The following is a 20,610-nucleotide window of genomic DNA, read 5'->3' as shown; positions in this document are numbered from 1 at the left end:
CAGCAGGCATGGGCAGAGCATACATTTATATGAAGTGATTGCATCTAATTTCTTCCCTTTTTATCATGACTAAAATATTGTCACCTCAAAATAGAAATACATTTTCAGAGCTTATGATTTGATATTAATTTTCCAAACACATAGCAATTACTGAGAAAATCTACAATACAATGGTAGATTGCGGGTCAAATACAGTGCTTCGTATCTTCTGTGTAGGATCACATACAGCTCTTGCTGTTCACTGGCACAGCATTGTCAACACACTGTTATGGAAATCAAATAGCACCTCTGCAGTTTGAGTTTATACAGTTATATGTATATGGGATAGGGAGATTTAGTGCAGCTAAATTGAGTACAGACACATTTCTGTATCTATCTTTTTTTAAATTCTCTATGAAAAAAAAACAAAAAACAAAAACATGTTAATGATTTCCAGATTAGTGAATGCAATTCCTACAAAGGCTATGAAGAAAGTTTATGAGTGCACTTGTGTATGTATGTGTGTATGTGCACAGGACTGAGGAATATGAGTGAGCATTGAGCTAGTAAAAGATACTGTATATTCCTATGTACTTGTAATTTATACAAGTCATGACACTGAAGTACAGTTTGTAATAGTAACAAAATCAACATCAACCTGTCTAGGATTACTTTTTTTTTTTTTTTTTTTTGCCTCAGGACCAGCCTCTAAAGGCAATAAAGTGTATTTTTCTAGTTTCCAGTCCAAATGAGTGAAATATAAATAGTTCCCAACATGTGAAAGATACAAGTTTTTCATTTGATTTCATATCAAATGAAGGTTTGTGTGTAGGTCAGCCAGAGATTTGCTAAATCATGAAACTTGAAAATTCCATAATTTTCCTTTTGTTGGTAGCGGGAAGGGCTGTTAATGAGCTGTTTGGGACCACTGAAATTTTTTTTTTGTTATTTGGGTATCTCGTCATATCAGGGATAAAAACAAAAGAATACATGTATGAATGAATGGGACCTGCGTAAGTACAACTACCTCGTTTTACAGGTATTTTGCTATGTCTAAACTTGTTGCAATGAGGTTCCACTGTACTAAATTGAATAAATCTTTACTGTAATTATGATTTTTTTTAGTTCACTTGATTCAATAGGGTCCACTGAATGTTGGATGAAATTGCATTTTAAAGAATGAGAGTTATATAATAATTTTGTTTTTGTTTATGTTTTTTTTTTCTTGATACCCCTGGGATACCATCAGTACAGTACTGGTATACAAATGATGCACAGGTCAGAATGGATCAGTGAGAATTGGATGTGCAAGTTTAACTTTGGACCTGTTTAAACCCACGAGCGCAGCGAGTGGGTTTTAGACTGTTACCAAAGTTAAACGAGAACATCCAATTCTCACTGATCCACAAAACTGGCCTGTGCATCATTTGTGTCATAAAATGGGCCCGTAAATTCTTGGAAATACAACCATTTTCCCCATCATGCGTCTGTTACAACAACAACAATATACAAGACTTGAGCCATTACGTTCGGATTTTACCGGACGCGTGGCTCACTGTGGATCAGTAAAAATCAATGAATGACAATTGACCAATTAGATTGCAGAGATTCTAAAGCCCATTTAATAATATCCACTGGACTGGTTGTGAAAGGGTTAAGCAGTGAGAACCGATAAGAATGAAACCCGTAGGACTACCCACACAGCTTGGCTAATTATTTTGTGCACCTGCATTAGTGGGTGGCCATCAATGACATCCTTGTGAATGATGTGAAAACCATGCAGTCCAGGAAAGAGCAACGGAAGTGACCAGCAGAGACCAACTCATTTTCTGACCATGTTCTAGGATGGCAATTAATGGACGTGGGGCGAGAGACCGACAGATTTTCAGGTCTTCCTTCGTAATTTGAGACCCTTCCAACATACCTTCAGCAGGGGCAGATCCAGGAATTCCATAAAGAGGGGGCGGCACCTTAACAAAAATTATAAGGGGGGGGGGGGCACACACCCCACCCCCCATTTTTTCTTTTTATTTATTTTGTTTTCACAAAAAATAAAGGGGGCGTGCGCCTGGTGCACCCCTGCCTGGATCCGCCACTGCCTTAAGGATATAAAATGTATTATTGATTTAATGAATTCACAATAATATGTTCTCACATGAACAACCAAAACCTTTCCTGTATTGCCCACTCAGAAGTTGAGTATACAATAGTACATTATGTGTGTATTTACAGATGCTGCAGGAAAGTTGCTTAAGTTTAAATGATACATTTACTTCAGACTTACAATTTACGATAAAAGTTTTGACATAAATCTCCACAATGAATCTTTGAATTTTAGGTTGGATAGCTCAACTTAATACTATGTACTGCTTTTTTTATTCAACCCCCAGGAAGTAGAGTTAAACCATGATGTGAAAAATATGCACCAGTGACATTATGTATTCAAATTCATGCATGTTTCTCATTGATTCAATAATTGAAGAATATGACACTTTCGTTTTCTGAAGGATTCTGATCAAATTTACATGGAGGACTTCAGAATAAAAAAGTCATGGTGAAATTCAAAATGTACGATGTTAATGATAATGAAAATTAACAGAGAGAGCTACCTTGCCTGAATTGTGAATGTTTTCGGACAGCATCTCTTAATGGGAATGTATATCAAGGCAAAGTTTGATATTTTGACACGTCAAGTGTATTTTTTTCTACATTTTGTATGTGTGTGTGGGTGTGTGCATGTTTTTGATACCTATGTTGTTCCTTCAGACAAAAGTTGCTCATTCAAGTATATCTTCCCTCTGGTAAAGTAAACATTATATATGACCTACATATGAACTTCCCAACTATTGAACATGTAAAAATTGTGCATACAAGTGTTTTCTTGTCATACAATAATATAGTTGATGTGGTATACACATTGATAAACATGTAGAAAAATTTAAAAAGGCTGCTTATCTTCAGCTGTTGCGGGTTAATTCTTTGATCTCTGATCCTACCATTTCCATCAATATGGCTTTTTGCATTGAGACATGGTTGTACTTGAAAGCCCAGACACACCCACACAAACATGTGATTAATGCTTCTGAATCGAGCACTTACAATGAGGGTATTGCTGAAGTGGGGCAACTCAGTTGGCATCAATTTTCAGGTTGGGCATGTCATGCATGGCTCATATGTTTTAGTCTATTTTACACAAATAATTGCTGTGATTTTGCCATTAATATGATAACATACCCTAGGAGCCCAGACTGATGCATATAAGCAACCATGCAAAAATACTTTTATGTGCATGGGTTTTCATTGTGAATGTCCGTGTATGATTTATGAAGTACCAAATACAGCATAATAATAATGAGAATGATGATGGTGATGCTGATAACACTGACAACAATACTGCTACTAATTACAATAATAACTAATACATTGTAATTATAAACATATTATCATTGTTATTATTATTATTATTATTATAATGATGATGATGATGATGATGATGATGATGATGATGATGATGATGATGATGATGATTATGATTATTATTATTATTATTATTATTATTATTATTATTATTATTATTATTATTATTATTATTATTATTATTATTATCATTATCATTATTATTATTATTGCTGCTGTTGTTATCATTATCATTATTATGTGATAATGTCAGCAAAGAATATCTTATCTTGTAAACTTTCTTGAAGAGTAACTTATGTCACTGTTTTCTACAAGACTGAATCAAGCTAATTTCATCTCTATACGAACAGATTTGATTGAAGTGAAAAGAGTCTCTGAAAAAGTTCTGATATTGGGTCTTCAATCAAATATAGTTCGTGATGAATGTCAAGAGTATACAAGTGTACATTGTTGTGTGACTGAGCAATTCTGGCACGAAATGGTCTGTAGGAAAATTGTAAATACACATACAAAGGACCACAATCTCCTTGCGTGCCTAACAGTTACAAACTTAGGGGCCATTTACTGTATCTCTAGTCGTATGATCCAACAAATCTTTTATAACTGTTTGCATTTCCTTAATGTTTCAATGCACATTATTAATGTGGGCCAAAGTGGCACTGGCACAGACCTCTTTGCAATCTTGACACACGTTTCATGTTTGTATGTGAAGAGTTTGATTGCAAATGGGGTAAGCGCCATTTTTAAACATTTCAAAGTGTGTCCATCGTCAGAGAGAGCAAAATAAAACATGATATCTCACTTGTAATATATAAAGGAATATTCTTGAAGTTATGACAAAAATATCCCATATTTCCTTATCATTTTCTCTTCTTGGTAGGTTTAATCGCAATCATCTCAAACTGACAAGAATGGAGTTCACTCATTTTGCGATCACACTCTTCATAGGAAGAGAGAGACAGACAGACAGACTGACAGACAGACAGACAGACAGACAGAGATTTTTTTTATGTCCTTCTTTGTGATGGAAGTATGTCCCTAGTAGGACATGACTACATGGCCATCATAATAATAACCAGCTCTGGAAAAAGACACTTGTTACCTCAAGTTAAATATTACACAAAACAGGAAACATTACACAAGAATGCAGAAGATCTGAACCATCGTAACTCTAAATAGGTACATGTCCCTTTGGATCTGACTCATTGTACTTTTCCTTTTTTTTCTATATTTAAGTATGAAAACCTGTGGGGGTGGAGGCAATGGGGGGGGGGGGGTGAAGAGCACATGGAATTTTGCAGGTACACAAAGATACACACATATTGCACACTACCTGGTGTATTGACATTCTTGCACTCTTTATTGTTTGCTGATACGGATGAACACATTTTGCAATGCAGGAACTCGAGTTCAGCACAGTGGACTGTCTGACACTGGCTATAGAGAATAAGAGACTCTCCTTCAAGAAATATTGCTACTGATATGCTGGTAGGGTATTCCTCTGCACAGTCTACCAGTTTAGTTGGGGAAAAAGATGGTAACAGTAAAGAAGCATATTACCACTCTACTGCTGGTGATAGGAAACAGACTGCCACATTAACACTGCGGGATGTAGACAATCAAAGACTAGAAGACGGACAATATATTGTAGGCATCGCTTAATTATTTCAACACATCTGCCTATATTCTCTCTTTTTTTATTTCTCACAATAAATGTATTTTGTGTCATTTTCTGAAGTGCCATGTAAAAATGATGACAGTCAAAATTTAACAACTCTTGGACAAGCCATATCACTTTCAACTGTGTGTAACATTACACATCACTCGTACAAATTTCATCAAAGAAAAAAATGAACATCATACAATTTGATCAACTAATATGCTGTGCTATATTGCAACTTCAAGCGATTAATTTTCAGGTCTCAAAGTGATTAGTATTAAGTTGTTGATGTACGTACAGTGTACATCGCAGACATATTGGCAGCAGAAAACTTATTGTACACAGAAAGACAGAAGAAAAGGCATGTGGTTAAAAGGATTGAGCAATTTGGGACGGATTTCCACTCAAGAAAGTGCTTTTAGATCTTGAAATATTGCAAAACATTGGCACTACGTCTCCTTTCAAAACAAAGGAGATTTAAAAGTTAGATTCAGAAACTTGCAAAGGATGCAAAAATGCTTAAGAGTAATCGCATATTTGCTGCATACGATTTGAAAATTGGGTTATAATCCGCTCTTCTCCCAACCCCTTTCCAACCAATTTGAAATAAAAGAGAAGAAATTAATTGCACATATAGCATTTGATGCGTATTGAAAATTGTCTAATGGCATGCAAAAAGCTGCAAATCATACATTAATTTTACTTGTATCAACTCGGCGATTGTTGCCCTGCGCTCTGGTACACAGCACCTTTCCAGGAAATCTGAAATAGCCGTTCAGATGGCATCATCAAAGACAACTGACGCATGTCATTTCCATCAGATGCAGCCATTTCAGTGACTTGACAGCTTGGCTCACAGATGTGACACATTTCATGACCGCATGTCAATCAACTAAATGATATCTTACCTTAGCCTGGGACAAACATGTGCAGTTATAGCAGTCACTTTCCTTTGCTGCACACTATGCATTCTCCATATAATTCATTTTTTGCCATTTTTTTTTTTTCAAACAAGAATTGGACAGCAAAGGTAAATGAGTGATTTCATATATTATGTGCTAAATCAATTCAACATGAAAATAATTTGGGATGATTCATATAAAAAACAACAATAATTTCTGTTTTGCTTTATATTCTTTACCCAGAAAGCAGATACCAACAAACTAATACCACAATTTATGAACAGAATTTTCTCAGATAATTTACATGATGTAACCTTCCAAAGCCACAAGTAGTATCTGTTTGCTGTTAATGTGGAACCAATTGCTTCTTCTTCCTTAAAGATTGCATATACCTAAGCATCATCAGACTATTCCCCTATCTCAAGCTTGCAGCATGAATGCGTATCAAGGGTCTGCTGAAACTTAATGACTGGCTATAGGTCATCATTACAATTGACTGCTGTACCCTGACCAACAATCTGCATAGTTTACACATCAAATGACCAATTGAAATATTAAATGAAAGAACTCAGGATACAGACAAATCTGAATTCATAATTCCCAAACTTATGCATCAGTGGCATAACACAGTTCAAGTAATTGACATTTTACTTCCTCCGACTACATGGTGTCAATGCTGAGATGACTAAATGTGTAGTCAAATGAGCTTCAAGTAGGATATCACTCACTTCAATGGTACGTCATGACCTTAGTGCTTCTTAAAACATGGTCTTGAAAGGGAGCATTCTTTAGCATCAAAACTGTTAACAAGGGAGCAATCACTACATATCTTATAACAACCTGTCATCTTATTACGCTGTCATAATAATGAATCAATGAAATCAGCTGAAACAGGCGTTAACACCAACTGTGGACTTTGACTTGTAGCCTTGTGCTCTGGCACTCGCATTGCACTCCCCACACATTGGAGAAAGTGTCAATCCTTTTGTGCAGACTGCTTTGTATTTCCACTGCAGTGCAAATTCCATTCTGGCACACGGGCAGCAAACTGCAAAGCCAGATAAAGCAGATAAAACACACCCTGTAAATGTCTTGGAAGGCATATCCTAAGGCAGCTGGCATTAGGGCGCTTCCAACCATGGAATGAATAATGGTGCAAGTAAGACCATTCTGCTCACATTGCCACTATAGGCCTATATTTCAGGATGAGTGGGGCGTATCTGTCGATGAAAAATGGGCCCTGCCCAGGCAGTTGCCAAGTTTCCACAAGACAGAAACGTGGGTGGTGGGGGCCAAGATGGATGGGCATGGCAGCATCAGCTGTTCTTGAAAGCTTTCAGGGCCCTCTGCTGGTAGCTCTCCACGTCTGACATCTCCAGCAGGGCCTTGTAAACCATGGTGATGAAGATCCTGGACCAGACCTGGGCCAGCCTCACCATCTTCCTGTCCGCCTCGATGGCCTCAGTGGTCAGCTGCTGGACGTAGCTGCTGACCATGTCTGTCTTGGACAATCTCTCCTATCGTATCAAGCAAAGATATCACCAGAATGACACCTCCATGTAGTTTTTGCCACTGACCTTGCTTTATTAAATTGGTTTGATTGTGCGATCATTAAGCAAAACACAGTTCATGTATTCCTGCAGAACTGTCTATTATTCTACATTTTTGATCTCAAAATACTCCATAGCAACTCATCATCCTGGCAAATTGCATCAGTCAGGTATTGTCTCTTTGTAGACCATTTAGAGATATTGCAAGCAGGATCCAAATGGTGGAAATTTTGAGCCCTTCCGACAACTATGTTTTGGCTTTGACCCGTTGAGGACGAGTCCCGACTATACTCGGACAAGCGTCTATGGGAAGTACATGTTGGAGCAAAATCAAACCATCCTCTACAGGTTAACAGTAAATTTTTTGTTTATAGCACATTTAATATCTCCCTTGAAGATTAAACATGCAATGGTATTTCACAGGAAACAGCAAGACAATGATAAAAGACAATTAAAAAAAAAAGCATCAGCTGTAATCTGCTTTTGCTAATGAACATCTCATTGTCCAGTTGTGATCCTCCATTTGGACATCTTTCTCTAATACAATGTAGGTGCAGTGCACTCAGTCATGTTCTGAAGCTTACAAAATGTCAAGCAAGGCATGCAGCTGGTGCACATTAAGTGTGCAAACAAAATGTGCCATCACTGTCCTGAAACAACTTCATAGCATTCTTAGCTGAATATACTAAATTGAAATCATCTCTTGTGCTGCTGTCATATGACAAAGATGTGTGCATGCCACGTCTTTCTTTGTTGTTGTTTTTTTTCTCCAACTTCCCACTGGAGCATGCTCTCCTGACTCTGTGCATTCTCTGCATGACTAAAAGTCTACCATGATCATGATTTAAAGACAATTTCAAGACTGCTATCTGCTAAGGGGTACCAGCAGCAAGGAATATTGTCATTAAAGTGCATAGAGCGAAAAATTTGATGAAATAATGTGGATACGTAAAGCGCTTGCCATTAGCATGTCTACAGGAAGGCAATGTTGCAATTACTCAAATGACACAAACTGCCAAGAAAAAAAGAAGAAGAAGAAGAAAAAAAAAAGAATGCCCAACACCAAGCAACAGCTCTTACCTATTAACTCTTAATCTAGAGTTTCCCTGGGCATATCGAAAGTGTTCTTCATTTCATTTTAGTTGTTCTTCTTAGTTCTCGGTAGTTTCTCAGGCCTTTTTATGTTTTCATGTCTGACACTGAAATTTTATGACAGGTTTTTATGGCTTCAAGACTCTAATTCCCTTTCATATTGATCACATGATATTATAAAACTAACCTATTATTGTAATGGTAGGAACCTTTATACAAAAAAAAAAGTTGTTGTTACAATGGAACTCATTTCTCACTTTTGACCTCGCCCAATTGTCGACAGACCTGATTAATAATACCCCTGATGGGACATATCAAATGTAGAGAATGACTGGAGAAATACATGAATGGCTGAATGAGATGATACATCAACAGATAGACAGATTGAACAACAGACAAACAGCAAGACATATAGACAGATAGACAGGTAAATAGATAAGTAAATATAAAATATCAAAATACATACATACATACACGGTACACAGAGAGACAGATGGACAAATGGGTGACAGGATAGATTGATGGAGGGATGGATAGAAAGACAAATATATAACATGGAAATAGAATGCAACAGATAAGAAAATCAATATTATAAAAGATTAAAGGGATATATCACAAGTGACCAGCTATAAAAAGAATAAGTGACGATAATATATTAAAAGAATAAGTTCTCAACTGACCTGCTGTAGAATGCTGAGACTCTCTTCTGGAAGGTAGACTAGGCCAGCCTTCCCAGCATTCTCCGCTGTCGTGGGTTGGTCCGACGCCAGCTGCCGCTTGGCCTTCAGCTCTGCCTCCGTCAGTGGCTGGGAGACTCGTCGCCGGGTGTCGCCCAGCAGCACTTGGAGATGGGAGTTGGAGAGTTCCTCGGCTGTTAGCTTGGACAGTGTGCCAAAGTACTTCTCAGCTCGCAACTGGTCAGTTGGGAGTACCTTTTTTTTTTGGTTAGGGACGAGAGTGGTAAAATTTAAAACACTATTGACGACTACAGTGAAACCATTTGTACTCTTATAACTCACACTACAAGCTCAATCTTATGGAAAACTGAATGTGTTATGTAACACAATGATGAAATTTGATTTGGACGATGAAAAATGAATATCTAAGTGATGTGAATACAGTTTTGTTTTAGTCTTGGCTATCATGAGAGGGAAACATTTCAGTAATTTAATTTGTTTTCTAATTTCAACTTTTTTAAATTTTGGTTTTCTATTTTAATTGTTGATCTTGATTTGTTGGTGTAAATGTAGCCTGATCCATGGAGCCTTTATAAAAATGAAACAAAATGTTCCCAGTACGAAGCTCTCTTTCAAGAAAGGATAACATTGGGGTTAAAGCTGCCTTTAGAGTTAAGAAAATTGATTAAATTGTAACATTAAAATCTGTAAATTGATAAATGCTACTCTCAACAGACTCACTGGCTGTCCATTAATCTTCTTTACAGTGAGATGTGCCAATCGGTAGAGCAGATAATGCTTCCAGAGGACGTAGCTGGTGATGGGGTTGCCCTCGGCCGATACAGTCAGGCTCTCGAGTCGCCGCAGGGAGGCAAGGGCATTCAGCTGGACCAGGTTGGTAATATTGCACTCGCCCAGGTTGATATTCTGCAGATATCATCAAAAAAGGATAGAGAAAAGATGAGTGCTACAAAAACCTCACATGCCCAACTGCAAGGGCAACAATGCTTACTGTTGGGTAAATGCAACAGCAAGGCAATTGTCTATCACTTTTCTTATAAATGTTCTGATCACTTGCCCATTTGCCCATTTGGGTAATATCAAAATTGATTTTTGATCAGACACTTAAAATAAAGACAACACATATGTAATACCCAAAGACAGAATAAATAAGGAGTACAGGAAACAACAACAAAGATATGAGAAGAGAATTAAATGAAAGAAAGTGAGAGTTCCTTTAGCACTTATGTCTCCATATACTGCATCATTCACTTGCAAATGTTTTGGAACAACACTGAAACAAATAAAGAAAGCAGATTGTAATTTCATTTGGATTATGAACTGTACACTGACCCATTTGCACATCATCTCTATATAAAGGACACTTGAAATTAACAAAAAAACAACACTTCACCTATGAAGGAGTTCTTCCAATATACAGTGCAATTCAAAGGAATTTAGACGGGACATAAGAAAGATGTACACCAACAAGTAAATCTCATGTAATTTGTTAATTGTATTATTATTGTAAAAATGTAAATGGAAACAAAATGTCCATATTCCATCACAGTTCATACCAGATGAATCTGAATTTCAATCTGAATCTGAAAATCCTTGCCCCTTGTATACAGGGCAGTATCAACTTGATATCACAAAATGCTTGAATGGGCTTGTCATATAAACTAGAAGCTAGTGTCTTGATCATAACAATAAATTCTTCAAATACATTCGTTTCGAATTTGTCTTTCACGTAAAGTGAATATTGTGAATCCCAATGGACATTTACAATGAGACGTTTAATATCTACTTTCTGGAGATGTTCAGAGACACTACATTTGGAGAAACCTAAATGACAGTGCATCCCTACCGAAACATTTGGGAACCTGATGCGGATCTTGTGGAGGTGCCTTGCGATGAGGTTGAAGTCGATGAAGTTGATGGCGATGGTGGTTATGGAGCCAGCTGCCTGGACGCCCCAGTTCTTGTCCAGTGCCTCGAGGGACCCCGGCCCATACAGGTGGAGCGTGTCCCCTTCCAGCTCGGCCAGGTGACAGACTTCATCAGTGATGCTGGTAACGGGAAAGAAGACAATAGTTTGCATCATATGCTCTGATTGGATGAAACAGCTTGCAACTCTTCACCTATCAAGCCCAGGGGAAATTTTGCTGCAGACATTATTGTCTGGTCCTCATATTGGCAACTCAAATTCTACTGTGTATCTTGATTGGTGATAGATGAGATGGAAGTGGGGAATATCAATAAATCTGTAGAGAAACAGGGCAAAAACATGAAAACTTGCCAAATTGAGAGAAAAGGAGGAAGGACAAGTTCGCACAAATAAATGTGTGGATTGAGTGAATGCAGTAATATCAGTAGAATACATCAACGACAGTTTGGGGAAAATTGGACGATCCATCCAACAGTTATGAATTTTTAAAGTTTAAGTGCCGCTACTGCTGGATGAGAAGACTACTACAGTTTGTGACGTCACTGGAGGACAATGATATAAAGAAAATAGAATATAGAATTCATCATATTTCTATATTTATAGCAAAATGAAAGAGCACCTAACTTGCCTCTTTCAGAAAACAGTGGGAACAATATTACCATCAACATGTGTCAGTAATAAGTCAAGGGAATGTGTACTTTTTTTTTTTTTAATCAAATTTGTGGAATTCTCTTTATATTTTCCTTATATCATCATCCTATAATGATGTCACATACTGTTGTAGTCTTCTCATCCACGATGGTAGTACTGATACTTTAAACATTCATAGCTTTTGAGTGGATTGTCCAATTTTCCTCAATTTTTACATTCTCCGAGGGGCACAGCCCTGAGGAATATAGTGCAATTTGTATCACCAAGGAATCAATCATTTTACTACAGGCTTGAAATGATACATGTTATATGTTTACATCCTCAAACATATCTTTTGAAATAAAATTTCTAAACGTTTTTGCTTACAATAAATATTCCTCTTGCTTTGTTGTTTGTTTACATATTGCAGCTCAGACAATCATGCAGTGTACCACACAAAGTGGATGTGATTATACAGAGCAGTATATGAGCCCGATTCAACAGATAACACTTTACGCACGCTATCGATGAATACACCATGAATTGGATGTCACGGTATAGCACATTTTTCTCAATCAGCATTTTGTCTTCAACATAGCAATGCTATGTTTGGTCAGATCATGCTATGTAGCCCTGTCAGCATACAGGATTTCACTACTGAAGGATATAACAAAAAACATATATATACTTCTGACTGATTAACCCGTTGAGGACGAGTCCCGAGTATTCTCGGGCAAGCGTCTATGGGAAATGCATGTTGTAGCAAAATCAAACTGTCCTCATTGGGTTAAAGGAGGCACTCACTTGGCCAACAGATCTGGAGTTGGAGCTTTTCTGGTCCTGGAATCTGACCGGGTCGAAGGTCGTGATGAGTTCCTTTCATCCTCCAAGAGGTCAACAGAATGAACTCTCTCTGACCCTGCCTCACTTGACCTTTGGGGAAAAAAGGAAGGAAGGAAAAAATGATTCCATTACACATCAGGATTACTACTAGACTGAAATAAATGCTTCCAGAACTCTTTCTGCATTTTCTTCATCACTGAATGATACTGAATCATGACCTAATTGTAAACTGATTGACTGCTGTGTTTCTGAGAGATATGACCCACAGAATAAACATCTATTACAAGTACATAACATGCTATTTCCAATATGATGAAGAATGTTTCAGGAAGTCTTGTGTTCTAGGGCATGTTGTTCATAAATACATCAACATATTCAGTCAATCCCACAAGTATCAAGTCCTATCTCATATCCTACATTGCTTTTAGTATTTTTTTAACATAGCTTGTTCTGAGCAAACTTTGTATGAAATCATTTGCATGCAGGTGATAATATGAGATACACTATAGCTATGTGAATATAAAATTACTGAAGTTATGTTAGTTTTCTTTGTATCATCTGTCTTGTCTTTACGCCTACACTGGTGGTGGCCTCACCCGGGTCTGCTGTCAATGGGCGTGGTGGGGTCACTCTCCCCGCCCCTCTCTCCTCCACCATAGATGGGCCTTGGCTGAAGACGAGAGGTCTTGGCCATGGCTGTGCTCTTCGAAGCCTCCCACTGCCTGGCTGCATTCTTGATGGCAAGCCTTCGCTTTTCCTGGACAATGTCAGAGAGACACAGGACATTTTTTATGGTCAGTTTACTGAAGGTAATCCCACAAACATTCTTGACAATTTGCTCTTTGGGATTTTTTTTTTTTTTTTTTTTTTTTTTTTGCAGAAAACATTGTTAACAGACATTTGCCTTTGCACTTAATAATTCAGACACATGACAACCCAGGTTCTTAAGTAGTACATTAAGGCATTATCGACATCACAGTCCATTATTATGCTATTGTGTTATTTATTTTTGGAAAATTTATTACAGGACATTTCTCTTACTTCTTTACAATGTGACTAAAGACTGACTGACATCTCGGTTTTTTTTTTCTGTCTTTTGTTAACCATATGTGTCATAATTAAGTACAAATATGGAGAAACCTAGCTAGACCTACACATATCTTTGAGTTTGAGTTCATATTTGAGATTTATGACTGAAACAGGGAATACATCCTCAGTGTGACATACTGATGGGAAGACTTTTAAAGAATACAAGCCATGAAGCAAAAGCACCAACTCACCCTGAGAACTGCAATCCTGTTCAGTTCCCTTTTCTTCTGCTCCTCCTTCTTAATGACTGCCATCGCCGCCTTCCTCTCCTCCTCCTGGGGTTCAAAGAGAAATCTTGTAAGTCATGGCTTACTTGTATCATGATGCTCCAGATTAGAGTAGAACCTTTGCTGTGCTATCATGCAGACACATTTTTCTATAATAGCTTGCATTAATGTTACTGTTATTGACAGACCATACATGGTCATTCCAGCTCATTCCACATTCATCTAAATCTGTTCAAAAGTAATTAGTATCATTTCTAATTACTCTAAGAGCAAGTTTTTCCTCTACTTTACTACCACCTCATTGTTTTTCATCTCTTACTTCCCACTCCTAACCCCCCCCCCCCCCCCCCCTTGTGAAAATATCTCTCATTCTTGGCATCAAACAATCTGTACTGACATTACCACTGAGAAAACGTCTTGGTCAACCGATCAATGTCATCCTATCAAAGCTCAGCAGCATACATCACTTCTGCATGATACACATGGAAGCATAGAAAAATGCATTGTATACACAGTGGTTAAATTTGCTTTGTTTAGTTCACGTCCTGTTCCCAGTATGGAGAAGAAGTGGCTCTCAACATAAAACATCTTCACTCACTGTGATCTTCTTCATATCCAGCTGCTTGAGGTAGTTCATATTGCGTATCACGGTCGGTTTGTAAGACATGTCTTGACAAAATGGGTTGCCATCCAGTGAGACCTCCGTCAGGGATGTTGAGTCCGAAAGGCACGCCACGTCATCAAAACTTAACAGTGAATAAAAATATGAATAAATGAATAGCGACACACACAATGTATTACTAACGCAGTACAAGATTATAATGATAAGAAGATTAATCATAGTTGCAACTCATATTGGGCTAAATTTATTGAATGAAATGAAATGGTAAAGGGGCAAGGATAGAGATAATATAAAGAAATAGGAAAAGTCAAAAAATTACAAAACAAGTAAGTTTTCAAGTCACTTTCAAATATGACTCTTTTGATACCGCAATTCCTACATGAGATGGCGATGAATTCCACAGTAATGACTACGCATGTTCAAAGGCCCCCGCCCAAAAAAACTTACTATATGCAGGGACCACAAGTATACCAGAGTCTGCTGACCAAAGTGACTAGACAGGGTGGTACAGTGCACTCCCATTATAACGAACATGGTTATAATGAAATTCCAGTTACAACGAAGTAAAAATTCAGGCCGCAACATTATCCGCTCTATGTATTTCTATTGTTTATTTGTTCGGTTATAAAGAAATTTCGTTATATATCGAAAGAAAACTGGCAGTCCCGAGGACTTCGTTATTACGGGAGTCCACTGTATATGTTTACGAATAATGCATTATATTGAGGGGCAGAACCTTGTACACAATGAAAAACAGAATGCAAGATTTTGAATTCAACGCCCCATTCGATTGGTAACCAATGTAATGATTTTGAAATAGGAGTACACCAGGTAGAGTCACACACAAACACACACACACACACAAATTGCCTCTCTGAACAAAGCAATCAAGAATGAAAATACAGTTCTGTAAAAGTGGAAATTTACAAGGTGTGGAAATTTGAGCACATTTCGTGTAACCAGAAACTAGCAAAAAATAAAGCATGTGACTATTTTTGTTTGCCATATGTTCCAGTACTTAATGTCTTGATTCCGCAAAATTAAAGACACATAAAATTCATTAAACCGGTCGAGCACAAAAAATTACCAACGCACAAATATCCACTTTTACAGTATTGACACAACACATCAATCTTGTTACTGCACATACGAATGCTAGTTCCTCAAATCAATGTGCTTATTGTGTTACAAGTGTGCATTATCTGTGAAATCCAGGACATACCTTGTGATGAGGTTGAAGCTCAGAAAGAGTCTCTGCAGACTGGGTAATGTATCTACATCAGTCTGTTGAAATATAAAGACATATTCAAGACCTTTCTTCAAACGGGCATCAAAATGATTTTGAAGAGAAGTGCAAGTACAGTGGGTCCTCCTACTAACATGAATATACTCCTCTTCATGGAACATGAAATAAGACAAAAAACAACAAGAACCAAAAAACAACAAAAAGAAAGCAAAACAGCAGTAAAATCTTCCTATTTTGTAGAATGTCACAATCTAGGAAATGTACATTCACTCATCTATGGACCCATGAAACCTTCTGAATAACTTTGCACAAATTCTTTGGAATGTCTCACTTGGAGAACTTTTTACACCACAGTCACAAATGAATAATTGGTATTAACCAGGTGGTGAGAAAGGTACCTTTAGCTCTAGTTTTCATCAGTGTTTCAATGGGAATTAATCAAAGGGTGATTTCACATTGAAGAAGTTCTCTGTATGCACCTGATGAAATAAAATAACCTGATCTGAATGGGAAATAAGACATACCACAGATGAGATCTTATTCCGTCTAAGGTTGAGCTCCGTCAGGGAATCCATGCCGCACAGGTTTTCCACAGTGCAGATCTCATTGCCTGCCAGATTCAAGACACGCAGCTCCTGCAGGTGGTCTAGATTCTCCACCTTGGTGATGCGGTTGCCATGGAGATCCAGCACATCCAGCTTAGCCAGGTTCTGTAGATTCTCAATCTTTTGAATTCTGTGTCGTAAAATATGAAATAAGCATAAAACACGACCTGTCCTAATCAAACAGGTTACCATCCGAAGGACGGAACATCACATCATTTGAAAAGTATCACTTGATACTCTTTTTCCTCTTTTGACTAGGTGGTGATTACACAAGTGGGACTCTCAGCAAGGGAAATGCACAGAAAGACCTTTTGCTTCTGAAAATGTTTCAGATTGCATTTATCTAAATGTACTCTAAGATATGTGTTTGAGTGTGCATACATGTATCTGAAAAGCTTTTTGGCACTGACATTTGCAGGTTACATACGATCTACTACCATTAATACATGCATAAAAAGGAGTTAAAGGGTCATGCTCTTGCATCATTCCTGGTCATATTGACCCCTGCCTACCTGTTCTTCCCCAGCATGAGGACCCTTAGGGATCTCAGAGTCTCCAGGCCAGAGATGGCCTCGATGTGGTTGTCATAGAGATCTAGAAAGATGAGGCGTCGCAGCGTGGCCAGACGCTCGATCCTGCGGATGCCGTTGTGCTGAAAGTTGAGCAGCCGGAGGTGGTCCTCACCCTCTAGGATGGGACACACTGTCAGCCTCCTCCTGTAAGGTGGGTCAGGGAAGGCATCAGAGACAGAGAGATACCAGTGTTAATATGCTGGTAGGGAGACAGGGCTCCCGACACAACGCATAACACACAAATGTTACTCACTGATTCTGGAAAGGCATCACAGAGATACCGGTGTCATTGCTGGTAGGGCAATGGGACTCCCGACACACCCCATAACACAAGTATTACTCACTAATCTTGCACACCTTGAATGGTACATCAGCATCAGTCTGCGGGGATTGCCAATTGGGAAGGCACTGCAGAGATACCGGTGTCAACATGCTAGTAGGGGCAAGGCACTCCACACACATCCCAAGACGGAAGTACTACTCACTGGTCCTCCCCGCTATGGACATTACATACCATCAATCTCTGCCTACAGTATCAGAAGTATCAGGGAAGGGCTCAGAAAAAAAAGAAAAAAGAAGAAGCTCTAACACCCTAGAAGAAAGATGGGGCAGTTACTCCCGATGTGATCCCTCTTGTTCTTCCACCTCTCCCCTCCGCCCCTCCCCCACCCATATATCACAGCTTAGCACAAAACACACTATTTTTCTGCCACAAATATGCACATTGCTTGGGGATTATCTCTGGTTGGACATCAGCAGGTATTCTATCACAAATTGATGAGACATGTGAGGTGGTAACCTTACCTGTCAAGATTGAGTCTGTCAGGGTTAAGACTCCTCTCCTCCGGTGTTCTGTAGACAATGGGCACTCCAGGCACTGAGGGAGACTCGGTGAATAACACTCTGTCACCTACACAGACAGATATCATGAAGGCAAAGGGGACAAAAAGTTTACATTATAAAATATGAACAGTACCACAAGAAAAGAGATTGATGACTCAAAAGAGAGATGGGGTCCCTGCAAGTAAAAGTCAGGATTATGTCTCATCAGGTGAATTTTCATCCCTTGTTATGGAAAAGGAATTCTAATCTTGAAATGCATCATTCAATGTACGAGCATGCTCAACTTTATCATGCACTTTATGTTGAGATCATTTTCAAGGACTCTGAAAACGGTTCTCCTCTCAAATATAACAACAGCAAACTAGAGTAGGAGATATTTGTCTGGAAATGAAATTCCTCTACAAGCTCTGAGGGAATGATATGTGTATGTGCATGAATACCGGAGATGCTTGTGGGAATGATATGAGAATGAGAGGCTAACTTTTCACAAGCAGTGTAGAGTGAGTATAGCTAGAGGTGGCATGCATTCAAAAGATGTTGATGAAATTATCATGCACTTTGGTTGAATAGGAAACCTTTCATTTACATGCTCAGCTCTCACCCATTACGCTCTTGGGAAACTTAATTGCTACAGAAATTATAATTTTGCCATCAGTATTAAAATTAGCATCTTTGACATTTACTACATATCTTCTTTCGAGAGATGGAAGTTGCAAAATTTGCTAATTTGAGAGAGAGAAGAACTTTAATATTCTGAGGATATGTATTGTCAATTGAAGAATCAGTCATTTGAAGAAAAAAAACTTAGCAATTGAGAGGATTTTGAAAATTGTGCAATTGAACATTTGTAATACAAATATAAAATATTTCTAATATGAAAGGCAATAATTTTACTCTACCTCGTGAAATACTAACTATAAATAGTAACAACTCTAATACAGAGATACAACACTGAACCACAGAAAATAAGGTTTATGAGTCTTGATGGGTTTCAAAGCATAAATCACTGTGAATTTACAAAGTGTAGATTTTCAATGGTCTCTAATACAAAGTGAATATATGCATGCATCCATATATCCAAAAGTATGGCAGCTGTAAATGCCTGTAGAGTGTTACGTTCTTGTTGAAAATACAAGGACATGATATATAACAAGCACAAGTACACAAAACAAAGACACTGATTTAACGATACATTTCAACACCGTTCATAAAGTGATGATGTGTACATTAGAACTGATATATTTCTTGGTACAATGACTTTTCAGTGAGACACTCCCTTTGCCTTCAAGCCACAGCAAATCTAGCCTTTTGTCAAGGCCCTCTCGCTGTATGGTAAAGAGAGCCCAGCTGAGTGGGGTTGCGCGAGGGCCTTTTGAGATCTGCTTCGCATCCTTTTGTTAGCCCTTTAAATTACCGACTTTTGCTCCCCGATTTTGGAAGCAAAAGTCGACGACCAATCAGCGTGTCTGTCTGCTCGAACCCGATTTGAATAGAGCGAATGCACGCCGCAGACCTCACAGAACTCTATACACACAGAGTGTGTAGAGTTCTGTGGCAGACCTCCGCGGGCGGTCAGTGATGCATGCGAACAGGCGTGACAACACCGAGGCTGAGGATGCGGGGAGCGCGCCACCCCATTGGTTGACCGGAACCCGTTAAAATGAGTATTCAGAAGGGTTCACGTTCATGAATAATAATGTGTAAAGCAGATCTCAAAAGGCCCTCGCGCTGGCGCGCTCGGCTGGGCTCGCTTCGCTCGCCCATTACAGCGAGAGGGCCTTGACAAAAGGCTACAGCAAATCATGACATAACTGATCCCATCACCATGAAAAAAAAAAAAAATAATAATGAAGAATAAAATCACACAAAAACAAAATAAAACAAAAAAGTGAAGGCACTACAGATAAGTGTGAAAACTTACCACAAACTGGTTTGCGCAAGATATGAATCATGTTTGCTGAGATTCCAACATTTTTGTTTTCAAATACACTTACACTGCATCGACTCATTTTCAAACCACATAATATGGTATTCATATGCCACATTACCAATGACATCATTGGTAAAGGGCAATACCTTATCAAATTCCATACACGGAGAAAGCAAGACACAGGTTCACAAAAATAAACTACTTGGCACATGAAAATCAATTTCAGCTCTGATAATTATTTACATCTTAAGCGTCTTGCAATAAGAGTGCATCTCTCCGCTTGTATGTGTAAGACATATATTTTGCAAGTATTATATTTTCCCAAACTGAGATTGATAACACAATTTATACACAATTGGTGGAATTTACGATTCAAGAACCACAATAATTGAAGGAAAAAGAAATATACAGTCCCTTTTCAAGAAGACACTCAAGCGATTTCCTACCCTCAAGACTTCTGTTTATGCAAAGAAATTGTGTCATGGGAGGTGATATTTTTGTGGTTCCATGACATTTGCTCCTGCGATAATTGCTCCCATGAAATATCTGTAGGCTAAGCCCAACATAAAACCTACTCAAACACATAACCCTCACCCTAATCCTAATCCTCACATCAAAATAAACCTGAAACCCTATCACAACCCTAACCCTAACCCTAAGTCCTTGGAGAAAATAAGACCGGAGCAATTGTCGCAGGAGCAAATGTCGTGTCACCATTTTTGTATTTCAATTTTGCAAATACAGTTAGTATCAGTCAACTTTCAAATTTTGTGGAAAT

The 20,610-nt window shown here is 38.2% G+C and overlaps 1 protein-coding gene across 1 annotated transcript in view; it reads right to left on the bottom strand.

Annotated features, from left to right (window-relative positions):
- Positions 1–5,041: 5,041 nt before the first annotated feature.
- LOC140231108 (leucine-rich repeat-containing protein 49-like) overlaps positions 5,042–20,610 on the bottom strand; it is a 44,829-nt gene continuing 29,260 nt past the window's right edge. The window contains exons 8-19 of the mRNA XM_072311259.1: positions 17,864–17,969; positions 17,000–17,203; positions 16,407–16,617; positions 15,859–15,920; positions 14,613–14,760; positions 13,979–14,062; positions 13,295–13,455; positions 12,660–12,788; positions 11,145–11,346; positions 10,019–10,204; positions 9,281–9,532; positions 5,042–7,475 (exon numbers count right to left, since the gene is read on the bottom strand). Coding sequence (XP_072167360.1) covers positions 7,275–7,475; positions 9,281–9,532; positions 10,019–10,204; positions 11,145–11,346; positions 12,660–12,788; positions 13,295–13,455; positions 13,979–14,062; positions 14,613–14,760; positions 15,859–15,920; positions 16,407–16,617; positions 17,000–17,203; positions 17,864–17,969 — 1,946 coding nt within the window. The 3' untranslated portion in view covers positions 5,042–7,274. The remainder of the gene's footprint in view (positions 7,476–9,280; positions 9,533–10,018; positions 10,205–11,144; positions 11,347–12,659; positions 12,789–13,294; positions 13,456–13,978; positions 14,063–14,612; positions 14,761–15,858; positions 15,921–16,406; positions 16,618–16,999; positions 17,204–17,863; positions 17,970–20,610) is intronic.

The sequence above is a fragment of the Diadema setosum genome, chromosome 7 (genome assembly GCF_964275005.1).
Source record: "Diadema setosum chromosome 7, eeDiaSeto1, whole genome shotgun sequence".
Classification (NCBI taxonomy): domain Eukaryota; kingdom Metazoa; phylum Echinodermata; class Echinoidea; order Diadematoida; family Diadematidae; genus Diadema; species Diadema setosum.
Note: the sequence above shows the minus strand (reverse complement) of the source record. Positions and strands in the feature narration are given on the sequence as shown.